General features: G+C 41.1%; 1 protein-coding gene across 1 annotated transcript in view; it reads right to left on the bottom strand.

Annotated features, from left to right (window-relative positions):
- Positions 1-10307: 10307 nt before the first annotated feature.
- Positions 10308-23602, bottom strand: part of LOC127654770 (5-hydroxytryptamine receptor 1F-like) — a 33934-nt gene continuing 20639 nt past the window's right edge. The window contains exon 2 of the mRNA XM_052142135.1: positions 10308-11456. Within this exon, the coding sequence (XP_051998095.1) occupies positions 10348-11456 (1109 nt within the window). The 3' untranslated portion in view covers positions 10308-10347. The remainder of the gene's footprint in view (positions 11457-23602) is intronic.

The raw sequence follows: 23602 nt of genomic DNA on the forward strand, positions 1-23602 counted from the left end.
TCAGAAGTTTAACCCTTAAATGACTCCTTAGACTGTCCTGAACAGTATTGAATGGGTTTAAATTAATTTAAAGGTGGGGTATGTGATTTGCAAAACGGCCGGCAGATTTTGAAAATACACAACTCATAAGGTCCTACCTTCTCTCCTCCAACGCTGGCCCTGACTCCACCCATTCGAAAAACATGGACGCGCAATCATGCACGAGCGAAAACTCAGATGCGCGAGAGCGAGCCAGGCTAGCATAGGTTGGAGTTTCTACATGACGTCACCATTTACCTGCTAAGACCGTCAACATGGCACAACATTCAGCGTTAAGTTGCACCAGATATTATTAACATTCAACAGTCACATAAATCATTAGTATTGTTAGAAAATTGATGTTTTTGAAATGTAAATATATATTGTATAAATATAAAATATATAAAAATATATTGGACGTCCTGGTTGTCACCGAAGTTTATGGCTAAATATAGGGCTGACCGATATAACGTTATCAGATGAGATTGTTATGCGCATCTCGTCAGTAAAGCACATAACATAAAGTGCATTCATTGATTAGTAAATCGCCATCAGCTGCTTTCAGATGGAGCGGCGTATACTACACAGAGCCGTAGTTCACTAACAAGCTGGGCCGTGATAATGAAGGGTAAATTGCCCAGCTTGTCAGTGATGAACTACAGCTCTGTGTAGTAAATGCCGCTCCATCTGAAAGCAGCTGATGACGAACGGGACACGCGCGCCAAGGTGGTGGGGGGAGGGGGGCATGGTACGACCGTTTGATTGACACATTTTCTGTCCAATGATTCTAGATGGTCTTGAAAATGATCGGCTGGAGTTTTTCGAGTCCTGTCCGTTCCACAGATGATTAAATTGCTTAATTTTCATTTCAGTGCTTCTAATCAACGGCCAGTAAGTGGGTTAGGAATAGGATTTCAAGTTATTTTGAAAAAATGGTCAAAAAAGAAAATCACATACCCCACTTTTAAATTATCCATTGCGTATAGCGAATCCAAAATAGCAAGTCCTCTCTTGAGGCTTGAGGCTGCAGGGTTGCATGAAGATAAAAAGATTTGTTTTATATATATATATATATATATATATATAATCTTTATATATAATATATATATATTATTTCTTTCATCACATTCCCAGTGGGTCAGAAGTTTACATACACTTTATTAGTATTTGGTAGCATTGCCTTTAAATTGTTTAACTTGGGTCAAATGTTTTGAGTAGCCTTCCACAAGCTTCTCACAATAAGTTGCTGCAATTTTGGCCCATTCCTCCAGACAGAACTGGTGTATCTGAGTCAGGTTTGTAGGCCTCCTTGCTCGCACTCGCTTTCAATTCTGCCCCACAAATTTTCTATCGAATTGAGGTCAGGGCTTTGTGATGGCCACTGAAATACCTTGACTTTGTCACAACTTTGGAGGTATACTTGAGGTCATTGTCCATTTGGAAGAACCAGTTGCAACTGAATTTTAACTTTCTGGCTGATGTCTCCGCCATGATGCCATCTATTTTGTGAAGTGCACCAGTCTCTCCAGCAGTAAAGCACCCCCACAACATGATGCTGCCATCCCCTTGCTTCACGGTTGGAATGGTGTTTTACTGTGGATATAGATACTTGTCTACCTGTTTACTCCTGCATCTTCACAAGGTCCTTTACTGTTGTAGGAAATTTCTCCCAAGGTTGATCAAGAGGTCTTTTCTGATTTCTTTTGATTTTCCCATGATGTCAAGCAAAGAGGCACTGAGTTTGAAGGTAGGCCTTAAAATACATCCACAGGTACACCTCAAATTCAGTACACCTCCTATTAGAAGATAATTGGCTAAAGGCTTGACATCATTTTCTGGAAAATTACAAGCTGCTTAAAGGCAGAGTTAACTTTATATATTTAAACTTCTGACCCAATGGAATTGTCAATTAAAAGTGTTTTATTTATTTATTTATTTATATATATATAAACTGTATTAACATAGTTTTTATTATACTCTACATGAAGTATAATAAAAATTATGCTAATACAGATTTTTCACAACAGGTGTAGTACGATGGAATGCTGTAATTGTGGTACCTGCAATTGGTATCTTGATTATTTATTTGATTATTTGTGAGGCCCTAAATCCCATCCAATGTGACAGAGAATCTTGTAATGTTACCAAATGTTTGGTCTTATGTACAAAAGTGTTAACACAGTCAAAATCACAAATTTGCTTAAAATTAATAAATCACCTAGAAATGGTAGAGCCTTTAAATATGTATTAATTTTACTTTTTTGAAATTCATTTCAGTAATGATCAGACACGGAAATCAACATGCTGCTACTGAATGTTTATGTACCCTGAAATCAGCTTCATTCTGCCGAATTACTGATAAGAGGCATCTGCCATCAGACATTAATGCATTAATTCAAAGGTGTTGAGATTTCCTCTGGCACTACTAATAGCATATTGTCTTAATTCTAAAGTTGATACAATAACTTCCATAAACATTTAACCTTTGTTGAAATTCAATGTTGATTCAACAAAAGTGATGTAGTGATCAACATTGCTTTGCATAAGCAATCCCAGAGATATCGGTTCTGGTCAACCTAGCCTCATAGAATGAACATTAATATAACTACATTTGCAAACGAACTTTTAAGTGCTGATTTCTATGTTTCATTGCAGGTTCCTGCTGAAATACCAGAGTTGATACAACAACTGTGTGTTTAATTCACTTTCACACAAATCATGACGATAACGGCTGACAATGACTTTATTAGGGGCCAAGCACCGAAGGCTGTATCTCTGCAACAGTTTGTCATATCAAAACGAAATTTGGTATGCTTGAACAGAACCATGACCTGAGCGTACATACAAAGGTTGGAGACAGCGCCACCTATGGGTTAAAATATAATCCACACTTGTGTGCTGACTCTAAATTTGCAATGTCTCTTTGCCAATCATTAAGCATGTCAGCTAAGTGGTTTAGTGTGTTGGTACACTGTTCTGTAGTTCAAAGAGGTCCTAGATTTGAATCCCCACCAGATCAAATCATTTGGAAAGATTTCTGATGTACTAGATCTTTTTGTATTTTGCTTCCTGAATGATTTCTGGGCTTGTTCCTGATCATTTCGACTTGCAGGTATTCTTTTTATTCCACTTCTTATTCACATTTCTTTTTTATTTATATATATATATATGTTTTGTTTAAAATGGATATATATCTTTTGAATGCATTGTTGACAATAAAAGAAGATTGTTATGCATCTTCGACATTATGTCCTGAGTATACCGTAAATATTTGGAGACAGTGCCACCATTAAAAAAAAAATAACCCACACATGTGGTCTGTAATGGTCTGTACATGTATAGAATTTATTTGAATTTATTGAAAGGATAGCCCCTTGAGATGTAACATTTCATTTTCAAGGGGGTCCTAAAGTATAGAGCTTTTTATCCTTAGCGGTTTTCAAAGCGCTTTACACTGTGACTCATTCACCCATTCACACACACAGACACACACACACACACACACACACACACACACACACACACACACACACACACACACACACACACACACACACACACACACACACACACACACACACACACACACACACACACACACACACACACACACACACACCAATGATGGCAGAGCTGCCATGCAAGGCACTAGCCTGCCATTGGGAGCAACTTGGTGTTCAGTGTCTTGTCCAAGGACACTTCAGCATGTGGGGTCATGTGGGCCAGGAATTGAACCGCCAACCCTGTAATTAGTGGCCAACCCACTCTACCACCTGAGCCACAGCCGCCTCCACTTGTGCGATTCCTCTTAGCGTGGTATGTCCCTTTGTTGACTGACAGCACCCTGAACTGTGGAACGGAAAGTTGTGAAGCATACTGCAACCCTCCACCATTTTGAATACTTTTTTTTATTATTCAAAACCTGATGACTCAGCTTGGTATGTTTCTTCGGCAATGTGGTCCGTCATTAAGGTGCACCATACCTGTGTGCTCTGGAGATCGAAAGGTTTCTGGTTTGAGACCAGCTTGGGGCAAATAATTGCAGTAATTGCAGAGTAATTGCAAAATGCATCATGACCAGTTTATCTTTCTTTAATTTGTGTTTGATATCAGCCATATCAGCACACCATTTAAAATATTTTTGCTGACTCTCAGCTTGGTATGTCTCTTTAGCACCTGTGAAACACAACACAGACATAATAAATAAACCCAGAATGCAAACAAATATTCATAACATCATTGTTGTCAAATGCTGTTGATGTCCTGTTCACTTTTCCCAAAGCACTTTGAATGTTTAATGGGATGTGTTCAATAAAGACATTAAAGGTTATAATTGTTTGTGTGTTGTTAGCTTCAGCACATTGGGTTTGTTTATACTTGTGACATTGATGAAGAAGGGATGACATTTTATGACCAATTAATGCAGAAAACCAGCTTATTCCAAAGGGTTCACATAATTTTTCTTGCCACTGTATTACAAAAATATGATAAACAAACATTTACTTTGGATATCACAAAAAAAATTATATTTTAAGAAAGTTTTGAACTAGGTGTTTGAAGCAAACATTTTTAAATGTTAAATAAAACACATGTTTGCTAAATTGGACATTTGACTCCAAATCTCATTGTTATTGAGATTTAGCCCTTGTGACAACTTCCCCGTGTGACAACTATCTCCGGTCTCCTACATGATTTTTAACCTGTTACTGATGCTATGGATCAAATGGAGAAAACCCTTAACTTTAAACTAAAGAGGTATTTAAAATGCTAAAAGAACAGCAATGCTGTCTTATTCAAGTGACAAGAGACACATGCAAAAACCCGGGTTGATCTATATTCTGTGAACAACAAAGATGGTACTATGGTCTTGGTCTAAAAACATATTTGCATTTACATTTGCATTGAGAGTTTAATAACTCTAATGGAACTGACTGTCAATGTAGTGTAAGTGCATCTTGATTGGGTGATTGTTCCTTAGGTTGCTGTTGTCTCTATTGTACACACATACATTTTTTTAAAAGGTTTCAAAATGAATAGTGAATGTGTGACTCAGAGAATCAGTAGCACAGCTGTCTATTGTTAACAAGTTCTCATTCCTTCGTTTTCCGAGAATTGTATCATTGCAGAGATTCCCAGTAATTCACATTGGAGAATACATGCTGTGCATGGTAAAATATTCAGTCCAATCTCCAATCCACATATGTTACAGTCTTCAAGCCCTACATTCAAATTTAGTTCTCTCTATATGATTTCTAAGCTATATGAAACATTTTTAGAGAAAATTCTTACAAAAAAATATATATGGGTATGAAAAATAAAATTAAAATATGTTGAAGTATTCAACCCCAGTGTTACAGCTGCTCCACCTGCTCACTGATCAAACATAAAGGACTCTATTGAGAAAACAGTTGCCTTGCCTCTCCAGTGAATTATTAAAATAACTACCACATTTCTTACTAACAATCCCAGTTGCGGGGATTCAACAGCATTCCAAAGATGTAAAAAAAAATGGCTTAAATTGTGGGCACGGTGACCTATACAAATATTTTTTAGTGTTTGAATGCCCAAGTGGGCAGTATTATTATCAGGAGTTATCAGGAAATGAACACTACATCAAAACACCCACACCAGAACACATAAAGGGTTTGCATAGTGCTGTCCTGTAGTGCAGGGTGGCACAAAATAAATCATTACTTCACCATGTGGAAACACAAACATAACAGTGACCTTGCAAAGTGGGAAAAGATTTTGCGGTCCGAGCTTAAGCCATAATTCAAAGTATATACCGGTATATATATATATATATATATATATATATATATATATATATATGTGTGTGTGTGTGTGTGTGTGTGTGTGTGTGTATGTGATTATCATGTTGTGGGACTGCTTTTCATTAGTAACTGGGAATTGTGAAAACCAAAGAAAATGGTACAAAATACAGAGAATATTGCAAGAGAAGAGACTTCCTTTCTGAATCAGCCTCATCTTAATAACAAGAACAATGTGGAGCAAATCTGCTTTAGAAAATCATGCATGAACAGTGTGCGACATTGCTAAGAAACCTTAATTGAAATGTACCAAAAAGCACATTTCTAATCACATTGTATAACTACATTGTAAAGGCACTCATGATTTAAAGTTAAGCATAGTTAAACTTCCTTTTGATGAAATAGATAGATGCACTTCAAGGTAACGAAAAAAAACCACTTCATTTTTTTATTTAGTTTAGCAAAATAACTAAGTGGTATTAAACTGGCACAAATGAAATCAAGATCTTAGTAAGGGTGGCAAATGTCATATGGGGACATCTGGGAATACAGTGAATCAGACAATCATAATCCAGCATCTTCTTTATAAGCTCTGCAGCTGTCGTCATCACTCGAATGCATGTTGGTTTCACCCCCCATCCACAACTTCACCACCAGTTTAGGTCCCATCTTGCTGTAGGGAGGCCCACTTGATTTCATCATTAATAGTACGTCATGCAAAAGTGCTGTTGCTACAGCACAGTTTTGGTGCAGTTTGTTTGCCACGACTCTCTGATTGGTGGATCTTTCTCTGCTGGATCATGGGCAGTGTAGTTTTTCACTACAAATTCCATTATTAAACACAATTGCTTATGAAGTTGAAGTATCGCAGACTGATGGCTTCAACAGACGCATATAGACCTTATTCACAGTAGAGCCATCTTTGATTTTTAATGAGAATGACAACAAGGATGTAAGGGATAGACTTCCATCTCTTCAGTGGCATGTATAAAGCTGTAAAAAGCTCCTAGATCACATCTGATTTTCCACATCTCATGTTGTCTGGAGTTTTTTGTCTACTGAATGTTCTTGAAAAGATGTATTTCTATGTTTTGTCTGCAGAACGATCCAAAAACAGTGTCTGTCCCTCACAGCCTCGTTGTCATTCACGCTGTGAAAAAGGTCTATACCATTAGCAACCTTGGAGAAAACATTAATGTTAAAATAATGGTACTTATTATGTGCATACGTGCATTGTACTTACATTTAAAATACCTGACCTGTATTTAATTATCTGTAGTTACATTGTTAACCTTACCCTCTAATCCTAAATATAACTCTACCCCAACCCTTACCCTAACCCTAAACATACCTCAACTTGCAGCAAATGTGAATCTTGTGATAATTTTGAGAAAAACATGTAGTTACACAAGTGCATTGTATTGTATGTATTTAAATGTTAGTACTTAGTAGTTAAATACACCTAATGTAAAGTGGGACTAAAATTACATGATTCGATAAAGAGTCAAAAAGATGCTATGGCATCAATTTTAATCGAATACAGTGTAATATCAGCATAAAAATGTGTATACAAATAAATATTCAACTGTACTGTATACACAACTCTCCATTATTATTTAGCCATCAATATTAGATTATTTGTTTTCATTTATTTAAATTCAGTTGAGTCTGAAAACTGACGGAAAGGTTACAGTTTGCACTTTGCCCATGAAGCACATAATAGTACACTTTAAGGAACACTTAGAATACAGCGTCTGGTTTGTCACTTTATGTAATAATCAGTACAATCCACATACAGCATATAGTACTGTATTTTGTACAAAACATTTATTAACATTAACAACAGTTACATTATGCATACAAATATGTACTACATAATGGGCCATTGCCAGATAGTCTATTTCTAGAAGGTTGAATGCATTACTGCAATAAATGTTCTCTGTTCACTTCTTTGGTCTCACTGCAACACATATACAGTGAGGAAAATAAGTATTTGAACACCCTGCTATTTTGCAAGTTCTCCCACTTAGAAATCATGGAGGGGTCTGAAATTGTCATCGTAGGTGCATGTCCACTGTGAGAGACATAATCTAAAAAAAAAAATCCAGAAATCACAATGTATGATTTTTTAACTATTTATTTGTATGATACAGCTGCAAATAAGTATTTGAACACCTGTCTATCAGCTAGAATTCTGACCCTCAAAGACCTGTTAGTCTGCCTTTAAAATGTCCACCTCCACTCCATTTATTATCCTAAATTAGATGCACCTGTTTGAGGTCGTTAGCTGCATAAAGACACCTGTCCACCCCATACAATCAGTAAGAATCCAACTACTAACATGGCCAAGACCAAAGAGCTGTCCAAAGACACTAGAGACAAAATTGTACACCTCCACAAGGCTGGAAAGGGCTACGAGGAAATTGCCAAGCAGCTTGGTGAAAAAAGGTCCACTGTTGGAGCAATCATTAGAAAATGGAAGAAGCTAAACATGACTGTCAATCTCCCTCGGACTGGGGCTCCATGCAAGATCTCACCTCGTGGGGTCTCAATGATCCTAAGAAAGGTGAGAAATCAGCCCAGAACTACACGGGAGGAGCTGGTCAATGACCTGAAAAGAGCTGGGACCACCGTTTCCAGGGTTACTGTTGGTAATACACTAAGACGTCATGGTTTGAAATCATGCATGGCACGGAAGTTTCCCCTGCTTAAACCAGCACATGTCAAGGCCCGTCTTAAGTTTGCCAATGACCATTTGGATGATCCAGAGGAGCCATGGGAGAAAGTCATGTGGTCAGATGAGACCAAAATAGAACTTTTTGGTCATAATTCCACTAACCGTGTTTGGAGGAAGAAGAATGATGAGTACCATCCCAAGAACACCATCCCTACTGTGAAGCATGGGGGTGGTAGCATCATGCTTTGGGGGTGTTTTTCTGCACATGGGACAGGGCTGACTGCACTGTATTAAGGAGAGGATGACCGGGGCCATGTATGGCGAGATTTTGGGGAACAACATCCTTCCCTCAGTTAGAGCATTGAAGATGGGTCGAGGCTGGGTCTTCCAACATGACAATGACCCAAAGCACACAGCCAGGATAACCAAGGAGTGGCTCTGTAAGAAGCATATCAAGGTTCTGGCGTGGCCTAGCCAGTCTCCAGACCTAAACCCAATAGAGAATCTTTGGAAGGAGCTCAAACTCCGTGTTTCTCAGCGACAGCCCAGAAACCTGACTGATCTAGAGAAGATCTGTGTGGAGGAGTGGGCCAAAATCCCTCCTGCAGTGTGTGCAAACCTGGTGAAATACTACAGGAAACGTTTGACCTCTGTAATTGCAAACAAAGGCTACTGTACCAAATATTAACATTGATTTTCTCAGGTGTTCAAATACTTATTTGCAGCTGTATCATACATATAAATAGTTAAGAAATCATACATTGTGATTTCTGGATTTGTTTTTTTAGATTATGTCTCTCACAGTGGACATGCACCTACGATGACAATTTCAGACCCATCCATGATTTCTAAGTGGGAGAACTTGCAAAATAGCAGGGTGTTCAAATACTTATTTTCCTCACTGTAAGTCATATAAAATAAAACATATATCATATAATTCTTTACAAAAAACATAAACAAATGCATACCATATTTGCAAATACTTGCCTTACCTTGGATTCCCTAATGTATACAATATTATAAAAGTATTTAAACTGTTCTATTCTTTGTGTCATGTATCATTTTCAAAACCCAATGCACATATATTACATATTTATCTAAACTTTTCTTTGACACTTTTCACATATTCATGGCTGAAGATTTATGTATTGTTGAGTTATATACTGAATTTTTACCTCTTTTAATAAATTGCAATTAAAAATGTGGTTTGCAGAAAAAGGAAAATTCTGTCACAATTTACTTACCCTCATTCCAAACCCTTATGACTTTATTTAATATGCAGAACACAAAAAGAGATTTTAATTTGTTTATCGCAGGCCGAATTTTCAATGCAAAGGCTGTGGATTGTGCCTCACTATAAAGTTTAAAAAAGGACCCAAAAGCTTCATAAAAGTAGTTCATCTGGTTTTTGCCTCATATTCTAAATCTTCTAATGGCATGGAAAACATTTTGCGGATGTCCGTTACGCATTGAAATGCATTATGAGAGAAGCTCATTCACAGTGGCTAAACAATGCTAGTGCTCCACAATGCAAGTTATTTAGCACTTTAAAAAGATGGACCACAATTTTTCTTTTTGAGAAATAAAGTCATATGGGTTTGTAACAACAGTAAATAAATGTTGACCATTTTGGGTAAACTATTCCTTTAATTTTAGTGTTTGTTTGAAGTCTAGAATGTTAAAAATCCCCTTTAGTAGATCAGCTCTAACCAGTCTAGTTGCATATACAGATTTCTATCTAAATATAAGACATTTGTGTAAATTCAGGAAAAGTCACAGTCATCTGATGGTTCTGCCTGACTCAGTTATTGACATGACAGTTTTCATTGCAGGCATCCTCCTTCAGTTCATACTTCACATGACATAATCCCCTTGTTTGTGCTAAGGACAATTCTTGCACTTGATCAACCTCTGAAAAGCGCTTTTGAAATCCTCATTGAAGATGGTGTAGATCAGGGGGTTGATGAGCGAGTTGAGATAACCCAACCAAGTCAGAAAGTTGGACATCTCGGCAGAGGGGAGGCCGCAGGAGCTACAGATGTTCACAAACAACTCATGGATGAAGAACGGCAGCCAGCAGATAACAAACGCCCCTAGAATGAGGCCAAGAGTGGTGGCTGCCTTCTTTTCACGCGTGCTTGAGATGCAATGTCGCCTGACAGACCTCTCTCTGCAAGACTGAGACTTTGGGCTTTTTGCCGTGATGCGCACTCTGTCACCTTCGGTGGATGGTTCAGACAAAGATTTCTCTGGAGGACTCAGTGTGTCGGGTGTCGTTGGCTCCCTGTCACTGCACTTGGGAAGCATGTGTCCATTCATCTCTGGCTTGTTGAGGCAGCTGGTCCCTCTCTTGTGGTAAAGAGTCTTGGCTGCACGGTAGATCTTATAATAGAGAATGAGAAGGAGTATAAGGGGAATGTAGAAAGCCCCAAATGTGGAGTAAAGAGTAAAGACGATGTGATCGTGCTTAATAATGCACACATCCTCTTTTGTGTTTTTATAGTGTCTCCAAATCAGTGGAGGCAGAGAGACAAATATGGAGAGAAGCCAAACCACACTGATCATCACAGCGGCCTGTAGAGATGTTCTCTTCCTTGAGTACTCTATAGCATCTGTGATGGCCCTATAACGGTCAACAGCTATAGCTGCCAGGTGTAAAATTGAGCATGTGCAGCAGGTTATGTCCACACTTAACCAGATGTTGCACATCACTTGTCCCAAGACCCACGTCTCCTTCACGATATACACGATGCTGAAGGGCATCACTAGTATGGCCACTAACAGATCGGTCACAGCCAGAGAGCAGATGAGATAGTTGGCAGGATGGTGCAGTTTGCGCGTCACAATGATGGCTGAAATGACCAAGCAGTTCATGGCCGTGGTCAACACAGCTAATGCCGAGAGAGTGAGCGAGAGCAGGATCACACCACCAGTGCTTTTACTGGGCCCATCTGTAGGGTTCAATCCATATGTGAGGTTTGAAGCCATGCCTAGGACAGAATAGCACACTTAAAATCAGTGAGGTATGAGGAAACTTGGTTGATGAAGTATTCAGCTGTGGAAGGCCTGAAATGTATTGTGGTAATTTGGCAAGACTAAGGGCTGCTTTACACATCTGTAGCACAGTGTTTATTGCACCTATTTTCAGCAGCGGCACAACACCAAATATAAGAAAACAATATTTTACCTTAGTTGTAAGCTTGTAGTCTGAATTGGACTACCACTGTAGTCTGATGATTCACAAATTAAAAACTCTTTCAAGGTGGTTCTTTCAATTAATCTGTCAAAAAGAGCTCCCAAGTTATTGGTTTGAATCAATATAATGAACCATTAAAAGCAGTTACCAAAGCAGTTACTGTATTAACATCTGGCTCTAACTGAATCACAAGTCACCATAACTTTCATTAATGTCCGACTTGAGGTGAGCAAAGAACTGTTACCATGCTATATGTGCTTAAGAGGATAGTTCATCACCCAAAAATTAAAATTCTCTCATCATTTACTCACCCTTATGCTATCCCAGATGTGTATGACTTTCTATCTTCTATTGAACACAAACGAAGATTTTTAGAAGAATATTTCAGCTCAGTCTATCTTTTCAATGCAATTGAATGGTGACCAGACCTTTCAAGCTCCAAAAATCACATAAAGGCAACATAAAAGTAATCCATATGTCTCCATAAGCGATGCTATCACTTTAGGTTAGAAACATATCAATATTTCAATCTATTTCAGCAGAACAAAAAAGTCATACACATCTGGGATGGCATGCTATTAAATAATAAGAATTTAAATTTTTGGGTGAACTTTCCATTTAATCCTCAAAGAACTGAAACAGCAGGCGTGCATGCATTGAGCATATGACATATGAAAGCTCAATAGGACATATCTAGTATGGGTGCAGTTTTCTATGTTTTCTCTCCACAGAGTATTAGATGAGGATGGGGCCTTTAAATGCTCATAAAATGCGCCAGGGGAAGGTGTTCTTTTCCTTTCCTATTCTTTCAGGGGGAAAAGACCCCGTGGAGACCACAACTTGGGGGGGTAAACATTTGGCAAATACGTCACATGTTCTCAAGGTCGCACAAGGCGTGGCTGTAGGTCCTTCCCTTCATAGGGGAGGAGCTCTACAAACAAAGTGAGAGCTCTGCCCAAGGGAGACGCGGGTCTACCGAAGGGAGACCATGCTGCGGAAGGTATATCACAGGAGGTTACCAAGGTAACTGGCACCTGTAGAGCACAGTACAGGGCACATTAGCACATGTACTGGGTCCGACTACGAATTCCTCTGTTGAATTCATAAGTCAGAGGGCTAGGAGGAAGGACATCCAGGGTTCACGGTTTGTGAACTCACATGGGAGAAAAGAGTGCACAACTTCACCTCCTTGAGGGGAAAGGCGCTATATGTAAGCGGTACACCCGGCCAGCTGCCCCGCATTATGAAACTTACCTGTTTGTACCTGAAAGAACATGGGATGAAACCGGCTCAACCTGGAGATTTTAGAATCTTGTAGAATTGTTATTGGGTGTTGCCCAGCCCGCTGCTCTGCTGATGTCTGCTAGAGAGGTGCCATTGGCCAGTGCCCACGAGAATGCCACACTCCTTGTAGAGTGTGCTCGAACTCACAAGGGGGCGGGTACGGTCTGGGTTTGGTAGGCCAATGCAATAGCGTTCACGATCCAGTGGACAAGCCTTTGTTTGGAGACAGCGTTCCCTTTCCGCTGTCCACCAAAGCAGACAAAGAACTGCACAGAGCACCTAATGCTGGGTCTGCCTCCTCTGTGGGCAGCAATTGCAGGCTCACAACCTGATCCCTAAAAGGTGTCATGGGAACCTTGGGCACATAGCCTGGTCGGGGTCTCAGGATCACGTGAGAGTCTTACGGACCAAAATCCAGGCACGTTTCGCTGACGGTGAGCGTTTGCAGTTCCCCGACCCTCTTGATGGAAGTGAGCGTGGTCAGGAGGGCAGTCTTTAATGAGACGGCTTTTAACTCGACTGACTCTAGGGGCTCAAACGGGGCTCTACGAAGGTCCAGCAGGACCATGAAGAGGTCCCATGAGGGAAAGAGGCACGGCCAAGGAGGGTTCAGCCTCCTGGCACCCCTCAGGAACCTGATGATCAGGTCGTGCTTACCAAGGGACTTGCCTTGAACTGCATCATGTTGCACTTCGATAGCAGAATTGTACACCTTCAGGGTCGATGGGGACAGCAACCTTTTTAGCTTCTCTTGTAGGAAAGAAAGCACTGACACGACTGCACATCTCTGGGGGTCTTCGCTTCTGGAAGACATCACATAGCGAACATACGCCACTTCAGGGAATACAGCTGCCTTGTGGAAGGAGTTCTGGGTGATCATGTTAACCACTGCGGGTCGTAGACCATTTAGATCTTCCACGTTCCATTCAGGGACCAGACTTGGAGGTTCCAGAGGTCTGGGCGTGGGTGCGAGATGGTGCCCCGTCCCTGAGAAAGAAGGTCCTTCCTCAGGGGAATTTGCCAGGGAGGTGCTATTGCTAGGAGCATGAGGTCCAAGAACCAAGTCTGGGTGGGCCAATAGGGTGCCACAAGGGTGACTTGTTCCTCGTCCTCACTGACCTTGCACAGAGTCTGTGCAAGTAGGCTCAATGGGGGGAACGAGTATTTGCGCAGCCCATGGGGCCAACTGTGTGCCAGTACGTCTGTGCCAAGGGGGGCTCCCGTCAGAGCATACCAGAGCAGGCAGTGGGAGGATACCCGGGAGACAAACAGGTCTACCTGTGCCCTGCCGAATCGAATCCAAATCAGCTGGATTTGGCATTGAGTTTGCCGGGGATGTGAGTGGCCCAGTGGGCAGAGCCGCTTGGACTTGTGTCGCCACAGGGGGACGTTCTCGGCGAACAGACGTGCTGCGCACTCTTGAACTGTACCAGAGCAATTTGTGCTGGATGGCCTCGGTCTGTTGCTTCACCACTGAGAACTGCTGGGCGAAGTCTTCGACGGTGTTGCCAAAAAGGCCGACTTGGGAAATGGGCGCATTAAGGAACCCTGCCTAGACCGCATCTCTCATCTCAACCAGGTTCAGCCATAGGTGGCGATCCTATCACGAGAGTGGACATGGTCTGTCCGAGTGTGCGCGCCATGACCTTCATCGCACAAAGGGTGAGATCGGTTGCTGAGCGTAGTTCTTGCAGCACATCGGATCAGAACTACCATCGTGCAGCTCTTTTACAGCCTTGGCCTGATGGACCTATAGAAGGACCTCAGCATGCAGGGTGGAAGCAGCATGGAATGCTTTCATACAATGAAGTTCACAACATTGTTTTTTGTCGCTTCATATGCAAATGATTGTATTGATAAATAAATTGGTTTACAGTGCACTTTGACCATATTTTCTGCTGGGTTCTGCATGCTATGGACAGCAAAAATAGGATCAGACTCAAATCTCTATTTGCAGTGCTGCTTCTTTGTAGCAGCTCTGAGTCAGATTTAATATAACATGTTTACTCTTAACGGCCTTCATGGGCATCAAATAATGTGGCCTCTCAGTATTTTTTCACCTTGCTTGCTCTGCTGGAAGTTCATGCATGACTTCATACCTGTATAAGTGCTGCTTAATCATCTGACTATTTCTGCTGGTGTGCATTAAAGGAGCTCTATGTAATCACAGCACTGTGATCAGAGAGCAGTGACCATGCCATCAATTGCCAAAAAGCATCTGAAACAGATAAAGATATAAAAAATGTGATGTTTGTTATTTCTCTGACAAATTGTCGTTGCAGAGCAGAAGAGGAAATAGATTATTATTAAGACCACTGATAAAAGGGAATATAATTTTCTCTAAAGCAGATCCGAATCATCCTCTTTGAAAAAGTTATTTGGGCTAGACACAGCCACAGAATATATGCAAAAGAGCTTGTAGGATACTTTGCCTTGGCGTATTCTATTCAATATATTGCTGAAATTGACCTGCCAGCTCATTTTCATTACAGGTAAAAGGCATTTCTATCCCTTGATCTTGTCTCGGTTACCAATCTCAGCGTACATCCAGTTGAAATCATAGATTACATACAATTTAGCCAAATACATTTAAACTCAGTTTTTCACAATTCCTGACATTTAATCATTGAAAACATTCCCTGTCTTAGGTCAGTTGTGATCACTACTTTAATACACTAATTTAAGAATGTGAAATGTCACAATAATAGTAGAGAGAATTATTTATTTTAGCTTTTATTTCTTTCATCACATTCCCAGTGGGTCAGAAGTTTACATACACTTTGTTAGTATTTGGTAGCATTGCCTTTAAATTGATTGTATTTGGGTAGTTGCTGGAATTTTGTCAGGTTTGTAGGCCTTCTTGCCCGTACATGCTTTTTCAGTCCTGCCCACAATTTCTGATTGAGGTCAGGACTTTTTGATGGCCACTCCAATACCTTGACTTTGTTGTCCTTAAGCCATTTTACCACAACTTTGGAGGTACGTATGCTTGGGGTCATTGTTCATTTGGAGGACCCATTTGCAACCAAGCTTTAACTTCCTAGCTGATGTCTTGAGATGTTGCTTCAATATATCCACATAGTTTTCCTTCCTCATGATGCCATCTATTTTGTGAAGTGCAACAGTCCCTCTTGCAGCAAAGCATCCCCATGACATGATGCTTCACAGTTGGGATGGTTTCTTTGGCTTACAAGTCTCTCACTTTTTCCTCCAAACATAACAATGGTCATTATGGCCAAACAGTTACATTTTTGTTTCATCAGACCAGAGGTCATTTCTCAGAAAAGTAAGATTTTTGTCCCCATGTGCACTTGCATACTGTAGTCTGGCTTTTTTATGGCGGTTTTGGAGCAGTGGCTTCTTCCTTGCTGAGCAGCCTTTTAGGTTATGTCGATATAGGACTCGTAACTGTGGATATAGATACTAGTCTACCTATTTACTCCAGCATCTTCACAAGGTCCTTTGCTGTTGTTCTGGCATTGATTTGCACTTTTCACACCAAACTATATTCATCTCTAGGAGACAGAATGCCTCTCCTTCCTGAGCAGTCTGATGGCTGTGTGGTCCCATGGTGTTTATACTTGCGTGCTATTGTTTGTACAGATGAACGTGGTACCTTCAGGCATTTGTAAATTGCTCCTAAGGATGAAACAGACTTGTGGAGGTCCACATTTGTTTTTGCTGAGGTCCAGGCTGATTTCTTTAGATTTTCCCATGATGTCAAGCAAAGAGGCACTGAGTTTGAAGGTAGGCCTTAAAATACACCCACAGTAGGGCTGGTCGATAAAACGATATCAATATTTATTGCAATAAAAAAACGCCATGATATCGACGATAAGCGTTTGAGTAATTTTCGATATTTAGCCTGTGTTTAGCATCTAGACATGCATGTTGCTAAAAATGCTTGCAGTATGGCTTTCTTATCATATGTTTCCACTGGCGCGTAGTGTGTGAGCGCTTTAAATTCCTTCCTATGGAAGCCAAGCGTCAAGCTCGTGAGGTGGATTGTAAAATTGACAGCAGCGCGGAGCAAGTGGTTCCTTAGCGTTGGGAGTGGCTTTGTGTGGATTTCTTCCGCGTCAGTGGAAACGCAGCCTCAGACTGTATGAAGTTGCTATTGCCCCCCGCTATACAGGTCACCGCGTTCCGGATCCGGACCCCAGATTCATTCCATCTTGACTGCAAGACATCATGACGACGGTTACGCCCTCTCATCGTCTCTAGTGAGCAGCACGACAAAACAACAATGCCGGTTACATCATATCATCATATCTGCCATATCACCCTGCAGCTATTGCCTGGTTGCCCACTAAAGCTAAGCAGGGTTGAGCCTGGCCAGTACCTGGATGGGAGACCTCCTGGGGAAAAACCAAGGTTGCTGCTGGAAGTGGTATTAGGGAGGCCAGCAGGGGGTGCTCACCCTACGGTCTGTGTGGGTCCTAATGCCCCAGTATAGTGATGGGGACACTATACTGTAAAAAAAAAAAAAAAAAAAAAGCACTGTCTTTCGGATGGGATGTTAAACCGAGGTCCTGACTCTCTGTGGTCATTAAAAATCCCTAGGGCACTTTCTTGTAAAGAGTAGGGGTTTAACCCTGGTGTCCTGGCCAAATTCCCCCATTGGCCCCTATCTAATAATCTCCATCCCTGAATTGGCTACATCACTCTACCATCTCCTCTCCACCAATAGCTGGTGTGTGGTGGGCGTTCTGGTGCACTATGGCTGCCGTTGCATCATCCAGGTGGATGCTGCACACTGGTGGTGGTTGAGGAGATTCCCCCCTATACTATGTAAAGCGCTTTGAGTTTGAGAAAAGCGCTATATAAATGTAAGTTGTTGTTGTTATATCTGATCCTTCTGCGCTGTATTCTTGAATATTTCTCTAGCACTGAAACAAGCTTCACTGATGCCCTGTCCCAGTTCGCATCCACTTCCTCTTTTACCCACATGTGAGTAAACATGAGGTGTGTGTTTCCAAAGCGCCTCTAGACCATAATGTTTTTCTTTCTAAATTTAGTTTTATTAATCAGCATGTTCCAAGCCTTTAATAATAAACAAATAGATTTCTGTTCTAATTTTGAGAAATTATTCAGATTTCATCACCTCTGACAAGGATGAAAGACAAAACAATTACTAGTTTGTAGCATAGTCTTTCTCACTTTAATGAAAATAGAAAAATGGTTCATTTAGACTTTTAAATTTTCAAAGGTTTCTCTCTGGAGATACCCCTGAACCCCATACAGTATCATTCCTCAGTCACAAGGGCTTCTATGCCCCCATACTTGGATATCTGTATGTAAAGAAATATGAAAATTATTTTATATATATATATATATATATACACCTTCAAAATAAACAGATCATCTTATAACATTCATATCCAACTGCACTCAATTGATAAACTCTATGTCTGGGCCCCAACACAATTTTGTAAAGACTATTTAGACTGTTTAGGATTTTGTTTTCTCTTCTTTTTTTGAAAATGCAAAAGCATTTGCAATGTGCAAATGTGATTGAATATCGTGATAAATATTGATATCGAATGATATGAAAAAGAATATCGTGATAATATTTTTTGCCATATCGCCTAGCCCTAATACACAGGTACACCTCCAATTCAGTACACCTCATATTAGAAGATAATTGGCTAATTGTCTAAAGGCTTGATATAATTTACTGGAATATTACATTTGTGGATTGGTTAAAAAATTTGTTTGAATGACTTTAACTAAAGTGTATGTAAACTTCTGACTTCAACTGTACAGTATATACTTGCAATGAGGGTAAAAGTGTGAGTCATATAAATCATTGTACTGATGCACAATTCCTTACAGCTCACAGACCTAGTTTGTGTATTTGCATTGGCTGTGAGAATATGGTTGTCATAGAGACTCATGGGGACAAGCTTTTTGAAGAGAAAGGCCAGTGCTATAGAACAAATATGTATTTTAAACACTCTACAAGCCCCTTCTCGGTCAGTATGATGATGTAGGTATATTAATCAAGTTGATTGTTTTTTGGGGGGTTGGGGCGTGGCGGGAGTTGGCTGTCAATAGGAACATGTATATAGCCTAAATTAAAATAAATCAAACCCAATAAGTACACTGAAAAAAGCAGCAACCTGCAATTGTTACATATAAGGATCTATTTCTACTTGATCTAACCCTTAAAATATTTTTTTGTGTAACCTAATTTGCCAGGAAAATGTAGTCAGCTTAAATAACAGTTTCGACTTGTATAAAACCAGTTCATTGAGAAGTTACCACATGTTGCATCACAAAACGTTTTTAAAAACAATGTCAACCATTTCATTTGTGGTGTATGAATGCTATATTCACGTTGATGCTATGCTAGCCTTATATTAGTTATTAAAGCACCAGACATCAATTTTGTTGATCCAGCTTATGGAGTGATTTAAATAGATGAGGTTCTACCGAAAAAAACAAAGTAATAATGAAACTTTTGCACGATATATATATATAAAATGTAATTATTATTAATATCATTACTATTTCTACTACTACTACATTAAATATGAAATGTTACTATACAAGTAATATATTTCTGTCACATTTTTTCAATTGCAAGTATTTAATTGTATCAGTGATGGGCAGTACATTAATAGTCTAGGCCTTAAGTGAGATTCATGCTATTAAGTAAACACAGTTTCACAATGAATAAGACACCATATGCATTTGAGCATCATACATTATGTCGCGGCGAACTAGTAATACCAACTGACATTTTAAAAACACGTCCATGCACGAAAGCCAGCACTTGAAATGACACTTAATGCTCAAGCAAGCCTAATTTTAACTGCAGCAAGACTGTTCCCCTTCTGTCACCCACTCAATGTTGCGTCAATGTAGTGACACTAGGGGTCGCTCTTGGGAGCCCCAAAACGTCTTTGAGAAAAAGCACATGAAAATTGGCGACCCCGGACATCCGGGTATAAAAGGAGCTGCGTTTGCTTTTGGATATATGGCGCATTCCAGCAGCTTTCTCTCCATCTGCAAGCTGAGTGCAGAGTATGTCCCTGGGTGCTTCGACACCTAAAAGAGTGTATTTCTGATCTAAAGAGTATATTTCCTCTATTAGAATAAACACATTGACGTGAACGTCTTTTTAAAGTAGTTCTGGGTACTATCATTAACTCTCCGCCTCTGATGGCCATGATCGCTGCCTTACGTGTCTTGGCCGTAATCACATTGAGTAAGCGTTCGTGGATGATTCATGTTCTCAACGCGAGAACATCTTTCTTCTGGGGAAAGCCACTTCAGCTGTCCCCTTTGCCGGTCCTTCGACCAATGGGTATGAGGCCAGCCCAGTTGATGCTGAAGGCAATTCGGGGGCTTCAATGGGTACGGTTCCGCCGGGTAATCCCCCACGGATCGCTCATTCCCCAGCATGCTCATTTGCTCCCGTCCAGTTCTGGGATGCTCGCTTCAGTGCCAGCCAATTGTCTCTTTCTGAGCTTGCGGATTGAATGAGATGTTGATCGCTGCATCGGAGAGTGCATTGCCTTCGGGTGTGGGAGACACCTTTCAAAGTCTGAACCTGATCCTTCAGCTTGTCCGCTCTCACTACCCTCAATGGCGGGGTGGCCAAGGGTTATGCCGCGATACCTCAGGTGGATAAGGCGAGCACACACCTGTGCCCACTGAGTGCCGCCACTAGGCAGAGTCGCCCGGCACTCTCTTCCCGAGCCTGTAGCGCTCCAACAGGTCCATCAGGCCAAGGCACTAAAGGAACTCCTTGAGGGTAGTTCTGATCCCGAAATGCTGCAGGACCTGTGCTCGGCGATTGACCTCGCCCTCCGCGCAACGAAGGTCACGGTCACTCTCATAGTCCAGGAGGCTGAACTTGGTCGAGATGAGGAACGCGGACAAGGCACGTTTCCATCTCCCAGGTCGGCTTTTCGGTGACACCATCGAGGATTTCGCCCAGCAGTTCTTGCCCAATAGGCCCACCTCAGTCACCGACCTTCCATGCGCCAGTTATGTAGTGCCTGGTAAGTCCTCGAGTCGGAGCGACACTCCTCGACGTTACATTTCCTGCTCCCCCCCGCCGCGAGGCACCACCCCAGCTCTCCAACCCTTTGCACTGGTTGGCCAGAACCTTCGGCCTGTCCCTTCATGTCTTCACGAAGGTCACAGAGGCAGCACTTGCCCCATTAAGGGAAGTGGGAGTTCGCATACTCAATTACCTCGATGACTTGCTGATTCTGGCGCACTCCTGAGAGTTATTGTGTGCACACAGGGACCTGGTGTTCACGCACCTCAGCCGTTTAGGGCATTGGGTCAACTCGGAAAAGAGCAAGCTCCCCACTGTTCAGAGCATCTCTTTTCTTGGCATGGAGTTAGACTCAGTCTCAAAGTCAGTACACCTCACAAGCGAGCACATATAGTCGGTGCTGAACTGCCTGAACTTATTCAGGCATAGAACGGTGGTTCCACTCAAAGATTTTCAGAGGCTCCTGGGGTATATGGTATACATCACGCTGCTCGGGTTGATGCATATGAGACCGCTAAAGCACTAGCTTCAGACTCGAGTCCCAAGATTGGCATGGCGCTGCCACACACATTGCATGGCTATCATGTCGGCCTGCCACCACTTCTTCAGCCCTTGGACAGACCTTGCAGCAGGCTGGAGTCCCCTTACTGCAAGTGTACAGGCATGTCGTGGTTATGATAGATGCCTCCAAGTCAGGCTGGGGCACCGTGTGCAATGGGCATTCAGCCACAGGCTACTGGACAGGACCACGCCTGCGTTGGCACACCCACTGCCTCGGGTTGCTGGCAGTACAGCTCACCCTGCGGAGGCTATTGCAGTTGATCCAGGGCAAGCACGTGTTGGTCCGGATTGACAACATGGCGACAGTTGCGTATATAATCCACAAAGGTGGCTTACGCTTTCCTCGCATGTTGTCATTTCAGCAACGACTCAGGTCACCAAGGGCCACTCACAACCACGGCAACCTAAATGCCACAGCAGATGCACTGTCGCAGCAGGTGACGCTCATGGGAGAGTGGAGACTCCACCCCCAGGTGGTCCAGCTGATTTGGAGTCAATTCAGCAAAGCACAGGTAGACCTGTTCGCTTCCCAGGAATCCTCCCACTGCCTGCTCTGGTATGCACTGACAGGACCCTCCTCGGAACAGATGCGCTGGCACACAGCTGGCCTCGGGGGCTGCGCAAATACGTATTAACCCCAGTGAGCCTACTTGCACAGACTCTGTGTAAAGCCAGGGAGGACGAGGAACAAGTGACCCTTGTGGCACCGTATTGGCCCGCCCAGACATCTCGTTAAGACAGTAACCGATATATATTGTGAAATGAACGTCTCCTGAACAGACATTCAAAAATCATACATTTTCATATAAATCAACCAAGGAGGTCTATAATACCTGATATCTAATAATCAGGGGTATAAATTAACGAATTACAAATACACACGTTACTGTAATTAACTACTTTTTACTTTTAGCTAACTACTTTAAGTAGTTTACATATTGTATACTTTTACTTGAGTATATTTTAAGTGCTGTAACTGTACTTTTACTGTGCTATTTTCCCACCGTCTGTGTTCACTACATCCCAGTCCTGATTTCATTTTTATCTATCAACATAATTGGCTAGGGAGAGTCCATCTATCAAATCACACGTAAAAAACTTGAACGCCTGCTGCAGATCTGGAGCCAATGCTTTTCGCAGTGAAAAAGCCAATTGCACGATCCTGTCATGTGAGTTTAACTTGCTCAAGCCTGATATCAGCATTAATCCTGCCTCTAATTTGAAGAAAAATATTGAGGTAAATTTCATATTGCTGCTTCCTAGATTCTGTGTGTCTATAACGAAGCCTGTAATTTTACTATCTATCAGTGAGATTATTGGGCTGCTGTGAGAGATTAATGCAATTTTATCAATAGGGCTGGGCAATCAAATTATCTAGATGTTTACTGGAAAAAAAGAGAGATGTCCTCGATCAAAATTTTTAGTAGTTTTATATATTTAGCCAATGTTTTACATCTAGAACAGGGGTGTTCATTACATCAATCACGATAGCAAGACAATCACTGGTTGGTTGATCTAGATGAAATCTAAAAGATTACTTTTTATTTCCTGATGTCTGTAGCTGCGTGTTGTTTGATTGACAAGCGGGTAATGTTTGAGCGCCAATGCGGTTATGCACCTAAATGGTCAACTACATCAACTACGCCAATGCTCGTCTTGGTGAGGATTTAATGTAAACGCAGTCATTTATGTCTAAAGTGAATTTAAACAGTGGGACAAAATGCATATTTGCATCAAAATGTCGGACTTGAAGTGTACATGTAACCGAATTGAGCACTGTTTTAAACAACAATAACAAGGAAATGAGAAAACCACTCACTACTTTTGGCTGAAAAACTTTAGTAGCTTTAAAAGTATTAATGTAATAGAATAAAACAGTGACATTTTTAATAATAATATTTTTTAATAATATTGTTAGGTTTAAGTTTTTTTAAGTTTTAAGTATAATTAAGTTTATTTTAACAATACTGACCCCTGATGTAGAGATTGTGTTAATTTGTATAATAAATTACCAGGAAAGTAGAGATGATAAAATAATTTATAATTATGCTTAGCCTTTATAAAGATAGAAACTTATCAAC

This window comes from Xyrauchen texanus, chromosome 14, assembly GCF_025860055.1.
Source record: "Xyrauchen texanus isolate HMW12.3.18 chromosome 14, RBS_HiC_50CHRs, whole genome shotgun sequence".
Classification (NCBI taxonomy): domain Eukaryota; kingdom Metazoa; phylum Chordata; class Actinopteri; order Cypriniformes; family Catostomidae; genus Xyrauchen; species Xyrauchen texanus.